Source organism: Cyprinus carpio, chromosome A6 (genome assembly GCF_018340385.1).
Source record: "Cyprinus carpio isolate SPL01 chromosome A6, ASM1834038v1, whole genome shotgun sequence".
Taxonomy (NCBI): Eukaryota; Metazoa; Chordata; class Actinopteri; order Cypriniformes; family Cyprinidae; genus Cyprinus; species Cyprinus carpio.
Genome location: NC_056577.1, coordinates 6,353,009 through 6,372,562, shown reverse-complemented (window position 1 = coordinate 6,372,562; position 19,554 = coordinate 6,353,009). Strand labels below are relative to the sequence as shown.

Here is a 19,554-nt window from a genome sequence, read left to right as displayed (position 1 = left end):
ACACTGATCAATTTAATGCATCCTACCTGTGTAAAAGTATTAATTTATTGAAAATAAATAATAATAATAATAAAAAATCTAACTGACCTCAAACTTTTCAATATAATAGTGTATATTTGAATAAAAATAATGCAGACATTTTCATGGCTTTATTTTGGCATTATTACTATGTGATCTTTTTTTTTTTTTGACACTGTTTCCACAGCAGTGAACCAATAAAACAATATTTATCATATTTTGGTCAATATATTTAAAGCCAATTTCTACCAAATACTTACTAGACCTACTGTTTAATCATATCTTTAGACACTGATGTTGACTGACTGAAAATGATTATCTAAAAAGACAATATCACAGTTGTTTTGTTGCAGTGAATTTGTGATTTATGAGACTGCTGATATGACAAGACAAAGCTAAACTGTGTATTACACTGATGTTTGTATTTGATGATTTTTTTTTTTTTATGTTTCTTCTTTTGCAGTCTTAGAAACAACCCAGTCTAATATGTGAAGTGTAAAAATCAAGCATTATTATTTGGTCCGCCCTTCAATATGATCTTTAGAACTTTCATTATATTTTGTAAACTGAATCATAAAACATTCCTCTGCATACCTAAGATTATAATGTTAATACTTACCTGTAGTTCTTAACAGTTGCCATGTTCCACCAATGCCCTCTTCATAAATGGTAATACATAATAACAAATTAGGAATATAAAAGTTGTCTCTGCCATGTGATAGCCAATAGGAGGGCCTGGATTTACCCAGATGTTGATCAAGCTTGTTATGTCACGAAGTGCCCATTATCAAGGTCATTATCTGATGATGTAGACGTTAAACATCATGTTATTTTGCACATGCCAATGAATCAACCTGTTCAAATGAGTGTTGTGAACTGGGTACTATAGACAGATTGAAAAACGGCTCGTTTTATGTCAAATGTCTTTTTAGGCCATCTGGTTAGATAGGTAGCATGGTATTTTTTTCTCTCCTCTTAGCTTCCATCTGCCTCATACCAGTGGTGTTTACACATGAATGTATAACTAATATTGGTTTAATAAAGAAATTTAATATCCCTGGACGCTTGATGTCATAACCGGATTATTTATATAAGATTCTCCCTTGTTTAAAAGAATTAAAGAATTTTATAAATAAATGAATAGTATATATATATATATATATATATATATATATATATATATATATATATATAATTATTATTTTATATGGGGGCTGACATATTAAGATTTTCAGATGCATACTGCTCATGGTTATTGGACAATTTCACTCACTCAAAAAAAAAAAAAAAAGCTGACTGACTGCAAATAGAGCATTTCAACAATGGTATTTGTAACTGAAAAATGTTTTTTTTTTAATATATATAAATACATAATGGAAATATGTATATATATATATATATATATATATATATATATATATATATATATATATATATATATATATATATATTTATATATATATATATATATATATATATATATATATATCGACTATATATATATATATATATATATATATATATATATATAAACTAATTAATTTAAAGTTTATTGCAAAGTAATCTGATTATATACAAAAATCATAAAACAGTTAAAACTGTCATATTTGAATGGGATAAATTACAGCACATAAAGCTGCTCATCATCTTTATCCGAGTCTTTACCCTTTAAACACACACACACACACACACACACACACACACACACACACACACACACACACACACATTTACTTCAAGGATAAGGCAAGACTGATTTGCACCTCGTGTTTTATGAAGACTGTTAAAATAAATTACGTTTAAAATCCCACGAGGCTTCAGTTCAAGTAATGTAGTCCTGATATATAGCACTCCTTAATCCTGTCTTTTGCTGTATTCTAGCCCTGCATTTAACAGAAAGGTGCTGGAGCAAAAAAGGCTGTTAATTAACTTATTGACTAATCTCAGAGTAAAGCATACAGTACCTCATAGAGTTTTATTGAACATAAAAAAGAGAGATGTTGAAATGGACTGCGCAGAGGTTTTTTTTATGGTTGTTACATAACAGCTTTTCCGCAGTGTTTGATAATCATGACAAATCAGTCAAACATCTGCTCAGGAAGATACGTCTTCCCGGAGGATTTCGGTTACACAGAGGGACAGCACATTTACATATTTTGAGCATTTGGTCTGATTGTGTTTCAGGAGAACAGAGAGTGGAAAAAAAGTGCTGAGTCATTGGTTTAATTATGCTAACGGACCGAGGGAGGAGGAATTAGTATTCACAGAGAGCATGTGGGAAAGACCACAGTCTGAAGAAATTAGTTAAAAAGCAAAGTATAAAATAGAGATCACAGAAAATATACTCCAGAATAAGCACTGATCTTATCTATCAAGTCAACATGAAATGGCGACTGTTGCCGCCTTACATTTCTCTTGTTGAACGTCACTCATTTCATTCATGTGAATGAAACCGTCTTGGTATTTTCTTTCATATTTGTAATGATTTTTCGAGTTATTGCTAAATAGTTATCGGAGTACATTTACAACAAATTTCAATATTTCCCATATAATTCAATGTTATCATTTCTTTGTAATCGTGTGTGAAATTTTCTAGCAGTTTCTGAGTGAAAAATGTCCATACACCCATTTTTATTTTTCAGTATAGTTTGTTTCATCTGCTTCTATTGACAGACTCTGCTTTACAACAGGGCTGCTGCTTACATTATGAATTTCATCAGTATTGTGTTGGCATACTGCTTATCTCAAGGATCATAATAGATTGAAGTACTTCATTGATCACCGGGGAGAAATGTGGCGCATGGCAAACGAGGAAATATGAAGCAATCAAAAGCAATCACAACTACTTCCTCCACCATAGAGTTTTATTACAAAATAATTTCCTCTCATTAATCAATAATACAGATGGGTATTTGTTTTTTTAAATGAGTGAGCAGCACACAAGCAGATGGCTGTGAACTTCTAGGTGATGTCAAATGAATACTTTATTGAGTTTGCCCGCAGCACTTCTGAGTTAATATGCACTGATGCCTTTTCGTGTGTGTGAGTGTGTTGGACTCACAGTCATGCATCAGAGCACCATGTACACACTGATCGGAGGGGAGGGTACCAGGTGCAGGATGTGGGGTCTATGCATCCACTCCCACACACTTTCTTAGTCACTATGCCCACTCAGACTTTGCCAGCCCCTCCCAACAGGACAGGGAGACCCCTTTCTGCCTGTGTGTGGATGAAATCCAAAGAAATCAGGCTCTCTGCAAGACACGGCTCAGTCTAGCACAGACTCCAACAGCGTTTGCTGCTAGCACTGGCTTAGAGTCTTTTCCTCGTGGACTGAACTACTTTGGGTGAACATCTTATGGAGATAAAGTAGGAGTATTTGGATACTTAACGAAGTGGAAAAATGCAAGATAGGAGGTTTGTTTCAGAGGGTCCAGGGATGAAGCCTCCACCCGAACCGGGGTTCTTCTCCACGCCTCTCACCCGGCCGGGTAACAACATCTTCAGCACCGTCCAGCAGCAGGACTACTCTGCTATGATCTGGCTTAGAAGAAGAGATAGGATGGAACGGGTAAGGCTGACCTTTAACGACTGACCGCTGATATTGACAGTAACTGCTGACTGCTGCCCTTTTCCCCTCAGCACAGAAACCCTCCACCTGTAACCATGAAGGCACACACAACACACACTGTCCAGACCAGGGTGGAGTGGGCAGGTCTGTGTGTGTATGTGGAGAATGTATTGTTTTTTGAGACTATACAACTACAATTCATTCACTAACATTTTCAGTTTTAATGTTTTCTAAAATAATTGAGGCTATATTTCAGAAGCAGTTTTGATTTTTGGAGATGAGCTGAGAGAACATTTTTATGTTTGGCTTGTAATGATGCAGCCTGTAGCATGAGTGATGGAACTGCTTATAAATCAACCTCACTAGATTCTATAGAAGCTCAAGAACATGTCTAGTTAACCTATATATATATATATATATATATATATATATATATATATATATATATATATATATATATATATATGCATGCATATACACACACACCCACACATATACAACCAACCAGCACAACCCATGTTCTGTAATCCAGGATTTCCAAAGGGATGGTGTATGATTCAATTATAAGAAGTTTATATGATTGGCATAGAAATGTTAATTACATAAACATATGCAAACAGCATGCCCCAATATGCATTTATTTTTTATTATAAATATTAGATATTTAGAAATGACCTTAACATGTACAGGATGATATAGGATAAAATATATCTAATATCATGATTGATTTCTTTTAAATGTATATTAATTCAGTATTTTATTCATTTTGACAATTTAATTAAATTTGAAAATACCTGTCAAAATAAAATATATCTGAAAGATAATGCATATCCATATAGGCAATTATTTCAATTAAAAGGATGTCATAATGGTAATAAACAATCAATTCAGATTGAATGATTCCACTCAGTTGAAAATAATGAAGCTGTCTGAAATGTAATCTAACTCATGGAATTATTCAATAAAATTAAATAATATACTTACACCAGCAAACATGCAAAACAACATATCACTTGGGACCTATCTTTGATAAACTTGAGCAGATCATTTAGCCTCGAGGGTCTAACCATTTTTGTAAAAACAATATTTTTTATGATACAATTATAAATAGATAACTTCACAGATCTTTTTAATGACAAACCAACTTTAATGTTCAACATGAAATATATGCAATGACAAAATATTTCTTTATTATAAAGATTCTGAATATTAAGCATTTATATTATCATTATTTTAAATTATTTATATTATAATTATTTATTACCATCATTATCAATAGACTGTAATTTTAAATTAGACCATTTAACATCAAAACAGGTCTGCTGAAACAAATCTCACACAATGTTGATGTTTAGATGAAACAGCTGATCAATAAATGTGCTGAAATGAGATTTAGTGGCATCTATGGTCAAGATGAAAATATCTGTGTATTTCTGATATTGTTCCCATTTTACATACATACAAATACAGTCAAAATATCATACTTTATTCTTGGATACAAAATTAAAGTCCTTAAATGTATTATTCATTATATTTTTGGAATGTTTAAAATATAGGTGACAGAGCTTAAGCAGTCAATATATATATTTGCAAAAATAATGTATTATTTACATTTTAAAATATGCAATTAAATACATATAGAAACATAAGTGAAACACTGTATTACAGAAATGAGGATCTAGAAAGAATCTGAATGGTCCTAAAAATAGGCTTTGTTTTCTTTATGGAAAAAGTCATTTTTTGAATTCTTTCAAATTCCTTCGCATTTGGGCTGACACGTGGCCTGGGTGAGTTACTCACTGCAGTTTGCAGTAAACCAGAATAATTCTTCATATTCTCTGTTAGCTGTTTATCATAGCAGGCATTCTCATTTGGCTTGCTGAGTTTCTCTCTATATGTCTTTCTCTCTCTTAGTGAAATGAGCCACTCGGGAGTTGCAGGGAAGTGTGCTGTGCTCTGCTGTCCCTGATAAGAATTGATTACCTTCTCTGCTTCTCTGTCACTGTGTTTCTTTTAAATAAATATAAATCATGCCCAGTGCCTAATCTTTGACTTCTCCTTCAACCTAAATCCCAATTACATAAACAGGCCACTATACCTGTGAATGTCGCACCTTTGGCTGTTGTAAAAGTGTAGTGCATGCTTGATCAAAGCAGAGGTTTCATTCCTGGCTCTATAGATCTTGCTGTTTAAATGAGCTCTGTTTAGCCTTTGGGTTCAGACTGAAGTCTTTGAGATAAAGCTTTGGATGTTTTAAGTATTCTGGTCAGGAGGGACATCTTGTCCTTAGACAGCCTGATCTCTCTCACTCACACACACACACACACACACACACACACACAATGTTTTACAATAATAAAAAAAAAATACTACGAATATTAAACATTTTGAACTGCTTAAGCTCTATCACAATAATGATTTACTGTATGTATATGAATAAATATAAATACTTTATATGATTTTTATATCATATATATATATATATATATATATATATATATATATATATATATATAAAGAGTAACATTTCATTAGCTTAACAGTTTGTAGATTTTTTGCAATTTACAACGGTTTCATAGATCATTCGATCAGATTTCACAATCTAAAGTTTATAATAAGAGTTATAAAGCAACAACTAATGAGACATTAGTAATTCATGCATGCTGAACATCTTCCTTTCTATGGTTCTTAAAAGCAAACACATGATCCAGTATAAGAAAGAAAAAGAAAAGCTTTTTCCAGGCTAAGATGCAATAAACCTACTTGCTTGCCCTCTCCAAATAATCAGGTTCCAGACCTTTTTTTATATATATAAAAATAATGAGACCTTGTTCAGCGGGGCCTGCTTTTTCATACAGGCACACTGATTTTATGAGTCTCTCATGTGGAACCCCCCCATTTATATCAATTTTTGCTCATTCGAGTTCTTCCTGTGCAACTTACTGGGTGAATTCTGCCCTTTTATCAAAGTCAACCTGACCGTTTGCTGTTTTCTTGGGTTTAAAGTGCGACATCCTGCAGACAGGAGCACAGCATATACACTGATGGGTCTCAGTATGTGTGACGCCCACACAGATTCGCTGACCTTAAAACACACACACATGCACAGCAGGGGTGAATGAGTCAGGCATTAGAACGGGAATGATTCTGACATCCCAGAAAAAGGCTCTCATGAAAATCACAGCCAATGTTCATATTGATTAATAATACATGAAACATGCATTGTTACAGTCCGATCGGGTTTCTGAACACTGTGTGTGATGCAGTGGGAGCTCTCATCTCACAGTGAGGTCAGATAGAGCAGTCCTAATGAGACTTTCTCAGTTCTGTGCCCTAATAACGTTCTTCTGCCAGAGGTGTTGCTATGGATCAGATGCTTCCGCTTCGAGCTTTTGTCCTGGATAAATGTGTAAGGATGCTGAGAATGTGACCTCCCTGGATTTTGACAGCTGTTGTCAATGGGAAAGATGGAGTTATCTTAAAAATGGTCTCTGTTCAGTAAAGCAGATGATAGTGGTGTGATGTTACTGGGTTAAAGCTCAGATCTGCTAATTGGTTTGTTACTTCAGGTGGACTGTCCCTTTAATCAGGCCCAGACAGACTCTATACATTATTACTGCTTTTCTGGGCTGATAGAAGTGAAAATCATCAGCCCTTGTGAAAAGAGTGGACTTAATTGTACTGAATGTACACTTGTAATGTATTCGCAAAAAAAAAAAAAAAAAAAAAAAAAAAAAACAAGAAAACTTGATATATACTTATAAAAGTACACTTTGTAATAATGTAAAATTTTATGTTTTACTTTAAAGTACATTTTAAATCATGTTTTAATAATCTTTTGTAATACTGAAAGTAGCTATTTAGATGTGTTGACTAACATTAAAGTGCAAGTAAAGTACTTGACTATAAATTTAATTGTAGTGTGTTATTTAATATTACACTTGAATTTCATATATTTTAAATGTACTTACTTTCAACATTGATTACAAATGTGAATTTTAAATATATTTAATAGAAATTACATTAAAATAATTTTAGTTTACCATACATGTTTGTCGGTATATTCAACAGTAAACCATATTTAACCAAGACATTAAAAATAATTAGCATTTAGCACAATAAACTAACTTTTTACCCTAGGTTTTTTTTTTTTTTTTTTGGTTACTGAAAATACTCTATAACTATATATATAAACTGGTCTGTCAATCATCTTGTAACAGTTAACATACTTCACATTTCATTTCATTTAACTTCTACTGAACTGGATTGAGAACCGATTCCTTCACCAAAGCGCAATGGATTGTGGGCTATTTTAGCCATTAGAGTGTGCATGAATCCACCGAATCCACACTTCAAAAATCGAGCTGAAATAGAAGATCATCCTGAGACTTTTGCCATACTCTTTTCAACATACTATGCTTTGGAACACACTTATTCTAATATCATATACTATTTAGGATGGATAGTATAAACATTGAGATGCAGGGTGCATTTATGAGTGAGACTGAATCATTCAGGAATGGAATACCACCTACTGTGTGTTACTTTGAGCTGTGTGACGGTTCTGCTCTTACTTTGCATTTTGTAAGACAGAAACAACTAGACATGGTACTATAGAGTCGTTTATATGTGTAAAACGGTGAATTTACATAAATAGTGCACCCAAAAACTAAAATTTGCTCACTCTCAGAGCATTCAAGCTGTAGATGAGTTTGTTTCTTCATCAAAACAGATTTGGAGAAATTTAGCATTACATCACTTGCTCAACAATGGATCCTCTGCAGTGAATGGGTGCCGTCAGAATGAGAGTCCAAACAACATAACAGTAATCCACATATAATCCAGTCCAACAATTAAAGTCTTGTGAAGTGAAAAATCGACATGTTTCCAAGAAATTAATCATTAAGGCATTTTATCATCATCATTAAGGCATTTTAACTTTAAACTGTCACTTCTGGCCAAAATGCGAGTCAGTAATCCATAATAATGCTTCCTCCTGTTGTGCATGCCTTCAAATTATCTTTGTTTTGGGGCTTTTTTTAATCAGTAAATATTGATGCATTTGATCCATTGCATTCAATTAGATTACAATTTTTTACAGAGTTGTTAAACTGAAGTGAGTGACCAGCGTTTCAGTTCTCCTGAACTATTAGATTTACAGATTATGTTTTTGTGTACCATTTCAGCATTACAGTGCCAAGGCCTAAAATCAGTTTTCCTCCTGGCCATATAGGGTCCTCTGTCAGAGAAGGACACAGTCAAGTTTGCTTTCCTCATTTCTATTATATATTACACCCTGTCTGCTGCACCTCTCCCTTGAGAAATGACTCACCTAGTATTGTCTGGGCCATCAGCCTCTTTTTTTCTTTCTCTTTTTCCCTCTCTCAGTTTTTAATTCAGTACATTTTATTGCTTCAACACTTTTCTGTAAGTATTCAATCAATACGGGAGTTGTAGGAACAGCCATAAAATATATTTTTACATTTTCTTAAGATATCATGAGTGCTGTTGGCTTGTGCAAAACTCTTCGCTGTGATATTAAAGTGTTGTTGATGGTCCCATACCTGCGTTATGCAGTTGCTAAGGTGTTCTGGGTGGTTGCTAAGTGGTTGCTTAATGTTCTAAGTCAAAAGAGCTATAATGTCTTTGATTTTCAGGTCTCTAGCCATCAGTGTCTATGGGATTTTTTTTTTCATGTGTATGTGTCAACAACACAACTTGTGCAAGATAATTTGCACTCTTTTTTTCTTAATTCATTATCCATATCATCATCCATCCATAATGTATAAAAAATAAACACTGATCTCCCGCGCTCTACTGTATGTACAAAGTACATCTGCTGTGCAGTGATGGAGTGCTTGGTGTTTTGAGATTAGGGGCTCAGTTGTAACTAATGGACGTCATGCTGACAGTCACCTCTATTCTGACTTGTGGTTATATGGGCAGGGTCATTCTCACTTCGTTTCGCTCTCGTTTCCTTTACTGAAAAGTTACGCAATGGATGTCCCAAAGCACAGGTGCATATATCTCCTGTCTAACATCCTGCCAGCTCTCCTCAATGCATCACCACCGTAAGTGCAATCAAGTCTTGCCGTCTGTCAACATCTAATTTTATCAGACAGCTTTTGCTGACTCTAAAGTGGTCAAGAATGGGAATTAGCTGCTTTTTAAATACGCTTACTCCACAAACTCCAGTCTGTAATCACAGGACTGAGAAGAGTATGCACTGATTTAAGAAGGTGATATCTCGTTAAGCAAGGATACAAGTCCCAGAGAAGGAGGTTGTCTGTATCTCGTGAGTATAGGCAGTAATTAACAGTGCGTAAGTGAGGTGATATTCAGCAGGAGTCTCCTGCTGTAAGCAGCATATGCTCCATTCTATTGCAATAGTGTGCCAGGAACATCTGCGGAGTGATTCCAGTGAAAACTTTGATTACTTCAAGGTCTTGCCCTTTTTTTTGTTGCTTCTATCATGCTCCAAATGAGCCTGGAACAGCTAACTGTTTTTGAAACATAACAACACTCTTTTCCTTTGATCTAATGCAGAGGTTCTCAGCTTTTTTGACTCAACGGTCCCCCACTGTCCAACACAATATAATATCAACTAAATATAGTTGATATAGATATTATTTTCAAAATAGGTAATCAGTGTCGATATAGATAAATTAATTAACCTCAATTCATTTTGTGGGGACTTGTTTTTTTTATTTCTTTTTTTAAGAAAAAAATCAGGAAATGGAAGCAAACTGATTGTAATTTACTATTTTTAATTAAGATTTTCTTTTTGAACGTCTTTCCTATAGGAGTTGCATACCGGTGAATCAGTACAAGTGTCATTTGATAGATTTGTTCACACTTGCCAGGCAGATTTAACAATCTTAATTTAGACACAAATGAGACATTAGCGCATGAGGATAGAGCTATAAAATTGAAGTAGAATACTTAGTCTGGATAATTGGTCTTTGATGAGAAAAATGTGAGCTCTCTAACCTTTGCAGACTTTGTGTTTTCACAGTAAGTTCAGTTTGAGACATAATTGACATCTATTCTGAAAGACTTTTGGAGATTGCTGAGATCTTTTTCTCATGAGAACAATATGAGAAGCAGGAGAATTAAACAAAAGTCTCAGTTTGCTTTCCATTTAATGTAATTTGCTGTCTGAGAGAAGACAGATATTAAATAGATCCACTCTGGGGTTTTTCCTTCCTATGGGAAGGTATTTCAGATTCTGAGATTGCCTGAATCTCTAATAAACATGACTTTACTTGATAGATTAGTTTATGAGCTGGCCGGCTAGTTGTAACGATGCTGAATTATTTATGGGGGAACGTGTAAAGCTCAATTATGGTTGCGCTGAACTAGACACAATACCTTAGAGATGTTTAGAGTCAGAAGGTTGTGTTTTATATCATGTTTTTTTTTTCCTCATTGTCTTTCTTCTGCTGAAGCCAAATCCATTTGCATTGTGCCGGCAGAGTTTTGGTTCACAGGGCAGGTGAGAAAGATGCAGAAGGGAGGGGGATTGTTCTGTGTTAGCCCAGCATTGGATGTTTCGAGAGAGGGAGTGGACCGTGTCTTTCTCTCTCCTCCTCTCTCTTTCTCTGTCACCATCACTATGGAGTTAAGGCGAGGAAACCACACAGCCAGCGGAAGCATGCATGAGCTCAGGGTGCTAAAACAAAAGGCACACTATCTATCACCCACTATTTCATTCCGTGGACTTGCACATCCATTACAGCGATGAACATAAGAGAGAGGCTGAGCAGGACATGTTACCAAGGAGACTACATTGATGAAATGCACTAGCGTCTTGTTTTCCATGTTTCCTGAAGTCTGAAGGAACTTAAAAGCTGTTATGCCAGGCTCTGCCACTCAGGAGAATATCATGAAGGTGAGGCTTAACTTTCACTTCAGGCTCCAAAAACCCCATCAGAATATTTCAGCTGAAAGTCTGCATTTTAATTGAAATTATTATTATTATTATTATTATTATTATTATTATTATTATTATTATTATTATTATTATTATATTATTATTATTATTATTATTATTACTCAGCTGCACAGAATATGATGTCTGGGTGACTCATAAAAAACTCTCAAGAAATGTTTGGGTCAAATTTCATCCCCATAAAAAAAAAAAAAAAAAAAAAAAGTTTAAAGACAGTTATTTTAGCACTACTAATTAATATCAACATTTTAAATGTAAAAACTTTTCAAATTGTCAGTATGTTTTTATTTACTGTAATGTTGGGAAATTGTTAATAATATAGATCTATATATATATATATATATATATATATATATATATATATGTTTTGTGTATATATATATCTATTATATATATATATATATATATATATATATTATATATAATATATTATAATATATATCTATATATATATATATATATATATACGTATATGTTTTTTTTTTATGTTTTTAACAGTAATGGCACATTTCTTTTTAGAAATTTTTTTTGGAAAATATTCTTTACTTATATGAACATAAATGTCACAAATTCTTTAGTTTTTGTATTATGATGTGAAATATAATAGTGAATAAAATTATATTATATTATATATTATATTATATTATATTATATTATTATTATATTATATTATATTATATTATATTATATTATTATTATATTATATTATATTCTATTATATTATATTATATTATATTATAATTACAATGTTGAAATGTGGTGTGTGAAATGTGTCCTGAACAGTGAGAATTTAATAGTTTTGTATTTTATATTTTATTTATTTATGTTTATTTTTTCTGTGGTGTCTACAGTTGTGTTTTTTGTGTATGGAATTTTTTTTTTTTTTTTTTTTTTTTTGAAAAAAACACATGGAAATGTTATGTGGGTAGTTACATTTTGTCAATTTCTCTGGTTTATTTTGTTTTGTTAGATAAGAATATGTTTTGTAAAAAATAATTTTTCTCTCACAGGTTGATACAGCTTATACAGCATGATTTACAGTAGTATGACTAAGCTGCATGTCAGGTGTTTTTGATTGTATGTTAGAACGCTTAACTCGGCAAGACTGAACTCTGAAAAGTAGCACATAAGGTTGGAAGGAGCAGCACATCGTCCTGTCAATCAAAGCCGTCAGCACAGACAGCTCGATGCAAACACAGCATTTATTTGATATATTTCCCTTCAGGTGGAGAAACTTTATTTCTTCCATTGCCTCTGGCAAGACACAGATTTAATTTTTATTACAGTGGAACAAATCTAACATATTTGATTACTGCAGTAAATGCTTTTAGCTTCTAGAAAAAAAAAAAAAAATACTGAAACACTAATGGATTCAAAAGATCACATTCTCTTAAAGGTCTGAAAAACCCCAATAACTTGTAATGGCTCAAATAAACACTACTTCAGTGTTACATGTACTGTATTTAATTATATTTCCCAAATGATTCTGAACTGATTTTGAACCAAACCAAGCTTCAAACATCCTTTGAGATGAAGGAAACTTCTTCAATGATACATCTCGAATGTCAAACTTAACATAAAGTAAAAATCCAAACATAAAGCAAAATCAATCATGACTTTATGAATGTGTAAGGGTAATAAAGGGGACACTAACTGACCAAATCCATTTTAACTGTAAGAAGGTTAATGCCTTGCATTAATCTGCTTGCTTCATGTACTCCCTGCTCTTTAATTAAACTTCACTTTGCATGTTTCCTTCAGAGGAAAATGATATACGATGTATATGTCACTCGACAGACAGCTGTAAAGCCGGGACTCTGATTGAGGCCAGCAGATGGGATGGGAAACAGTCTCTCTCAGAGGAGATATGTTCAGGAAAGTGCAGCGCTAAGCAAAAATCAAGTCACTCGTGTGCACTTTTTTTGGAGGGAAAATCAAAAGTTGATCACAGCGCTGGTTCTCAAGCAGTATTGCTTCAGGACCCATACTGACTTTGGCCACCAAATGATGACAAAACACCATAAATCTTATTGTACAAAATTAAACAAAATGTCCTTAATATACAATATTGATATATTTCCATAAACTGAATATGCCCAAAATAACAACTGCTTTTATAGGTTCTGTATTCATGTAGTCTAGGTCTTTTTTCCTTTTTCTTACGGTTTACTCAAAAAATATGGTAAACAAATAAAAAAAAATTAGATTGTGAAATATTATTACAATTTAAAGTCACTGCTTTCTATTTGAAAGTACTGCAAAGCTGGATTTACTCCAGTCTTCAGTGTCACATGATCCTTCTGAAATCATTCTAATATGCTGATTTGCTCCTCAAGAAACATTTCTGATTATCATCAACGGTTGTGCTGCTCAATATTTTCTTTAATAAAATTCTTTGATAAATAGAAAGTTCAAAAGAACAGCAAATGTCTTTACTGACACATTATGAATTGAATGCACCCATCCTGAATTAAATTTCTCTTTTGATTATGTTGATCTGTAAAATGTTTTGATTGGTATTTTGTGTTGTTGTTTATATTGTTTGATTTTACTGTACTTTACTATACATAATTATATGATTTATTATTCACATTTAGTATTGTTCTTTCCCTGCTGTCCACGACCCTATCAGCGACCCACCAACTGAGAACTACTGCCCTACAGCAGACACCACGTTTTATCCATTGACCACATTAATATTTATAGACACTTTCCTGGGTTTCATGCTGATTCTTGTTTACAGCAGCGGATTGGAGAGAATGCAGCATATGTACAAATGTATCTACCTTAATACCTTAGAAAAGTCCACCGAGCATATAAGGAAAGCTCTTCCTTCTGAATAATAGAATTCAGGTGGAAATTTGACAGAGACACTCTATCATCCTCTCAGTCGTAAAATGTAATTATAGCTATAGATTCCAGAGCAGAGAAGTTTGAATTTTGAATACAATAAATCTTGACCCTGCACATTTAAACTGTCACCAAAGTCAGAAGACATACCTACATTATTTTTTCAAATAATTAGTAAAAAAAGTTTTATATAAATGGTGGTTGATGTTGTAATTGGCAGATCTTTCTTTGTATGTCTTTTGCAGTCCCAGCAGAAATGTATTGCTATGTTTGCACTGGTTTGCTGCTTTGCTGTCCTGGTGGCTCTAATTTTCTCTGCTGTGGACGTCTGGGGAGAGGATGAGGATGGTGTCACTGAGGAGAACTGCAGCAAAAATTGTCGGTAAGAAGCAGTTGTCACAGTTCATGCACTTATGATATTATTTTCTGCAGTACATATGGTAAATAACGACCCAAAAAGTATGACCCAGCTCTGTGTTTTGTATCTTTAGCCAACATGAGCTTGTTAATTGTATCTTGGCAGTGTATCATCTTGATTAAGAATATTTTTTGACTTCACGGCTGATTTAAAGGGATAGTTCACGAAAAATGAGTGTTTTGTCATCATTCACTCATCTATATTTTATTCCAATCCTATATGATTTTTTATTGAATGCAATTACAATAAACGGGGGCTGGAGCTTTCATACTGCACACATAATTTTATTCTGGTTCAATAAAATTATCATTGCTGTGTTCCTGAAGCCATACAATACTGCTGTTTTTTTTTTTTTTTTTTTTTTTTTTTTTGTGAGAACCAGACTGAAATTTAATAATAATAATAATAAAAAAGCCCTATTCCACATTCATTTTCTGTACTGTATATTAAAAAGAGTAGCCAGATTCACAGTTTTTTTGTTCCATATAGAAAGGAAGTCATATGGGTTCAGCACAACATGAGGGTCTGCTAAATGAATAATGTAATGTAATGTAAATGAGTAAATCATTATCATTTTTCTTCCCAACAGTTTTTAAGAAAAATATACAACAGTGAATCATACATTGAATCATACATGCATTAAGGAAATTAGGTTCAATTTTGATTTCATGTTGACTTCAATATATATGTTGTGCATGAACATATTCCACATACTAACATCTCCTGACTTACATCAATGTGCTCTTAGCATTGTCCTTGTGGAGAACGTCCCAGGGGAGCTGTCATTCAACCCCAATAGTTCAACCCATCTTCCACTTACCTTGGGTCTCAACCATCTTTTGGACCAAGCAAAACTGTCTGTTGAGATAGTGTCGCCATACTGGGCTCTGACCTCCAATGATCAGGGGTCACGGCTTTATTCTTCCTATCAGGTTAGTTAGCCAGCGTTTATCCTGTTACAATTAATGGCCGAATATGCATTATGAATTATTTGGATATTGGTTTTTTAGTTTTTTTATGTTTTTTTATTTTTTTAGTTTTTAAGCAAGATTTAGCACACGTTGACGGTGAAAGTAAATGGTATATGGTTTAAGGGTATAAAATAAAATAAAAGGAAGAAATGAATGATGGGGAAAATATATGCTTTTGCGTTGTCTCACAAACCTTTTGCATTCCCCCAGAAACTTTGTGTTCACCATTCGGGAGAACACAAATGTTTTATGAGAGACTGCAAAGTTTCTCCGGGGAACAAAAAACATTTGCGAAAGAACACAGAAATGTCACATGAAATTGGAGGGGAATATATATTTCAATGCTTTTGTGTTCTCTCACAAACCTTTTTTCGAAATTGAGATTTATACATCATCTGAAAGCTGAATAAATAAGCTTTTGGATATTTTGGATATGTTAGGATATGACACTATTTGGCCAAGATACAACTATTTGAAAATCTGGAATCTGAGGGTGCAAAAAAAAAAAAAAAAATCTAAATATTGAGAAAATTGCCTTTAAAGTTGTCCAAATGAAGTTCTTAGTGATGCATATCACTAATTAAAAAATAAGTTTTGATATATTTACAGTAGGAAATTTACAAAATATATTCATGGAACATGTTCTTTACTTAATGTCCTAATGAATTTTGGCATAAAAGAAAAATCAATAATTTTGACCCATACATTGTATTTTTGGCTATTGCTACAAATATAGCGACCCCCAGCGACTTCAGATTTTGTGGTCCAGGGTCACAAATGTTTTATGACTGCAAACTTTTGCTTTCCCCAAATAAACTTAATTTGAGAGAATGTAAATGTTTTGCAAGAGAACACACAATATTTGCAACTGAATGCAAAAGCATTGATATATTTTTCCTGCCATCTCATTTTATTTTTATTTTTTTACCATCCCCATGTCTCCTTAGGGGCTCTGTACAAAGGTAATCTAAATGTTAAATTAGGAAAATTAGTATGCACAATTAATTATCAGAATAAAAAAAAAAAACACTGTAAAGCTGCTTTGACACAATCTGTACCTACGTTCTTATGATTACACATCTAAAATATCTGATTTATTGTCATTGGCATATATTACACATGGCTTTTTCTATTTTCTAGGGTCAGTATTTGTTTCAGAGATTGTTAAGCCTGAAGTCTCGAGGTGTCAGATTAAAGATTGTTAGTGACCAGCCCAACTCCATTGAGCTGAAGAGCATGTCTGACCGCTGTGAGTGAACTCAAATCTCTTCATTTAATGTAAAGTGATGCATTGATTTCTGTCTGCTGAAGTGCTGAATACAGTACTAAAGCAGTTCTCTCAAGGCAAAACACTGTAAGATCACACACAAAGGCATCCACCTGTCATAAACTTGCATAATTGTTTTTGGGACTTTTTTTGGTTTTTGCTTTTCCTGTAGGTTAAGGATAAGGTACAAGGTATAATGATTGTGAATTTTTGTTTTTTTTTTGTTGAATGGCAGAGATCTCTCGTTAAGGTGAACAGTAACAGTGCTTAAAAGTTCCCAAACCATTGCCCGAATGACTGTCTGTCTCTCCCAGATGCAGAAGTGCATTATGTCAACATGACGGCCCTCACCAGAGGAAGACTGCTTTCCTCATTTTGGGTGGTGGACAGGAAGCACGTTTACATCGGCAGTGCTGGCATGAACTGGAAAGCGCTGTCCAAGGTAAAGAATTTCAACCATTTACGGTGGCCTCGAAAAGTACTTGGATGATATATGAGCGCTATTGCAAAACATAACAAAATATGCCAGTCACACTACACTCTTTGTTCCTCTGACTTCCATTCATACACATGCAAGAGAGAACGGAAACGCAAGCTCATTCAAATTTCGCTGCTTTCCAAAGTTCAAGTTTAATGAACTCATATTAATCATATGAAGTAATGTGACCAAAGTAGATAACATTTTTACATTTTGGATGTATTATATTTAGATGTTTTTTTTTTTTTTTAAGTGCCCCTATTATGCTATTTTAAAGGTTCATAATTTGGTTTTTGGAGTCCCTAACAACAGGTTTACATTCATGCAAGGTCAAAAAACACTTTCATTTTCGTATAATATGCATTTAAATGGACCTTATTTCTCAACGACTCTTTCGAACATTCATCTTTCCAAAGCCCTCCTTTGCATGAGGCTACTCTGCTCTTATTGATCCGATAACCCAGTCTGTTGTAATTGGTCTACGAAACGGATCGTAGTAAAGACCCAGACACTAATGGTATATAGTATATACACAACACAACAAATTCAACAAAACACAAATGTGATTCAGAGGAGCCAGCTGGTCCAAACAAACTGGGCACTGACCCATCTTTCAAGGACATCCGTTTTACGAATCCCGCATTGAATTTGCAGAGATTTGTGAAGTAGTCGTCAGTAAAATGATGGGAACACAGCAAAATTTGGGATTATACTGCTGTGGTATTGTAGTAAAGATAAATTCTGATTCTTCACAGCCTCATCCTTTGGAAGTGAAAATAAACCGAATTTACTTCCGCAGCTCAGAGCACAGTGTCTTATCGATATTATGTTATCCATACGAACGAGTTACGGCGTTTGAGTGGGGTTCAAGTTTCACAGCATGTCCACACAGAACATAGGTGGGCATTATGCAAATGTAGTAACTTGTGATGTGTGAACTTCACGGAAATGGGATTCAAATTTTAAATGACTCGTTTAAGCGATTCAGAGTCGATTCTTTCTTTAGAGAGACAATAACTTTATTTATGATGGTAATTTTCAAATATACATAATGGGCCACTTTAAAAAGACACCATAGAGCGTGATGTCATATTATGATCGTTACTGTATCTTTGCATTTTGTGTGCGAAGTCTAGTGTGACCGCAACTTTAGTTTGAAGAAGTATAGCACAAGCATATTTTTCAAGTAAAACTTTTCACATTTCATATTGAGATGTGATATTGTGATATTGTGACTCTTCTTCCTGTTTTTTTGTTTCAGTTGAAGGAGCTCGGCGTAATAGTGTTTGACTGTAGTTGTTTGGCTCTGGACCTGCACAGGATCTTTTCTTTCTACTGGCAGCTGCAGTACAGGGACTACATCCCTTCAATCTGGTCCAAGAGAGTCACGGCAGTGTTCAGCAGAGACGAGCCGCTTCGGTTCAGACTCAACAATACAGACGCTTCTGCCTATGTGTCGGTGAGATCAGTACATATATCTCTCTTCTTTGTCTGAATTGTTTCAATTTCTCAGGGTAGATTTTTAATGTTGACTATACAGTAAATCTTATAGTTACTGAGATACAGTCCTTGTGACAACTTCCCTGTGTGACAACTAGTCCCCATATGGCATTATGCCAGCAAAATGAAATATAAATAAAAAATTTAGTACTTCTGTGATGATAATCAGAAATGTTTCTCAAGGAGCAAATCAGCTAATTAGAATGATTTCTGAAGAATCATGTGACTCTGAAGACTGCAGTAATGATGCTGAAAATTCAGTTTTGCATCACAGAAATAAATTACATGTTATTATATATTAAAATATGGCAGTTATTTTAAATTGTAATATTTCACAATATTACAGTTTTCCTATATTTTTGAGCAAATAAATGCAGCCTTGGTCAGCATAAGAGACTTAAAAAAAGACTTACAAATTCTTACTGACCCCAAACCTTTGATTGTGTGTGTGTGTGTGTGTGTGTGTGTGTGTGTGTGTGTGTGTGTTTGGTTATTTATTACAGTACTTAATAATACATTTGACATTTTAT

At 33.8% G+C, this 19,554-nt stretch overlaps 1 protein-coding gene across 2 annotated transcripts in view; it reads left to right on the top strand.

Annotated features, from left to right (window-relative positions):
- Positions 1-3,093: 3,093 nt before the first annotated feature.
- LOC109084624 (inactive phospholipase D5-like) overlaps positions 3,094-19,554 on the top strand; it is a 19,105-nt gene continuing 2,644 nt past the window's right edge. The window contains exons 1-6 of one of the 2 annotated variants that reach the window (XM_042757673.1): positions 3,094-3,589; positions 14,636-14,772; positions 15,557-15,740; positions 16,920-17,028; positions 17,361-17,488; positions 18,786-18,983. In XM_042757673.1, the coding sequence (XP_042613607.1) occupies positions 3,422-3,589; positions 14,636-14,772; positions 15,557-15,740; positions 16,920-17,028; positions 17,361-17,488; positions 18,786-18,983 (924 nt within the window). In that variant the 5' untranslated portion in view covers positions 3,094-3,421. Of the gene's footprint in view, positions 3,590-10,908; positions 11,481-14,635; positions 14,773-15,556; positions 15,741-16,919; positions 17,029-17,360; positions 17,489-18,785; positions 18,984-19,554 lie in introns of those variants that run through there. The other variant, XM_042757674.1, reaches the window with a different exon arrangement.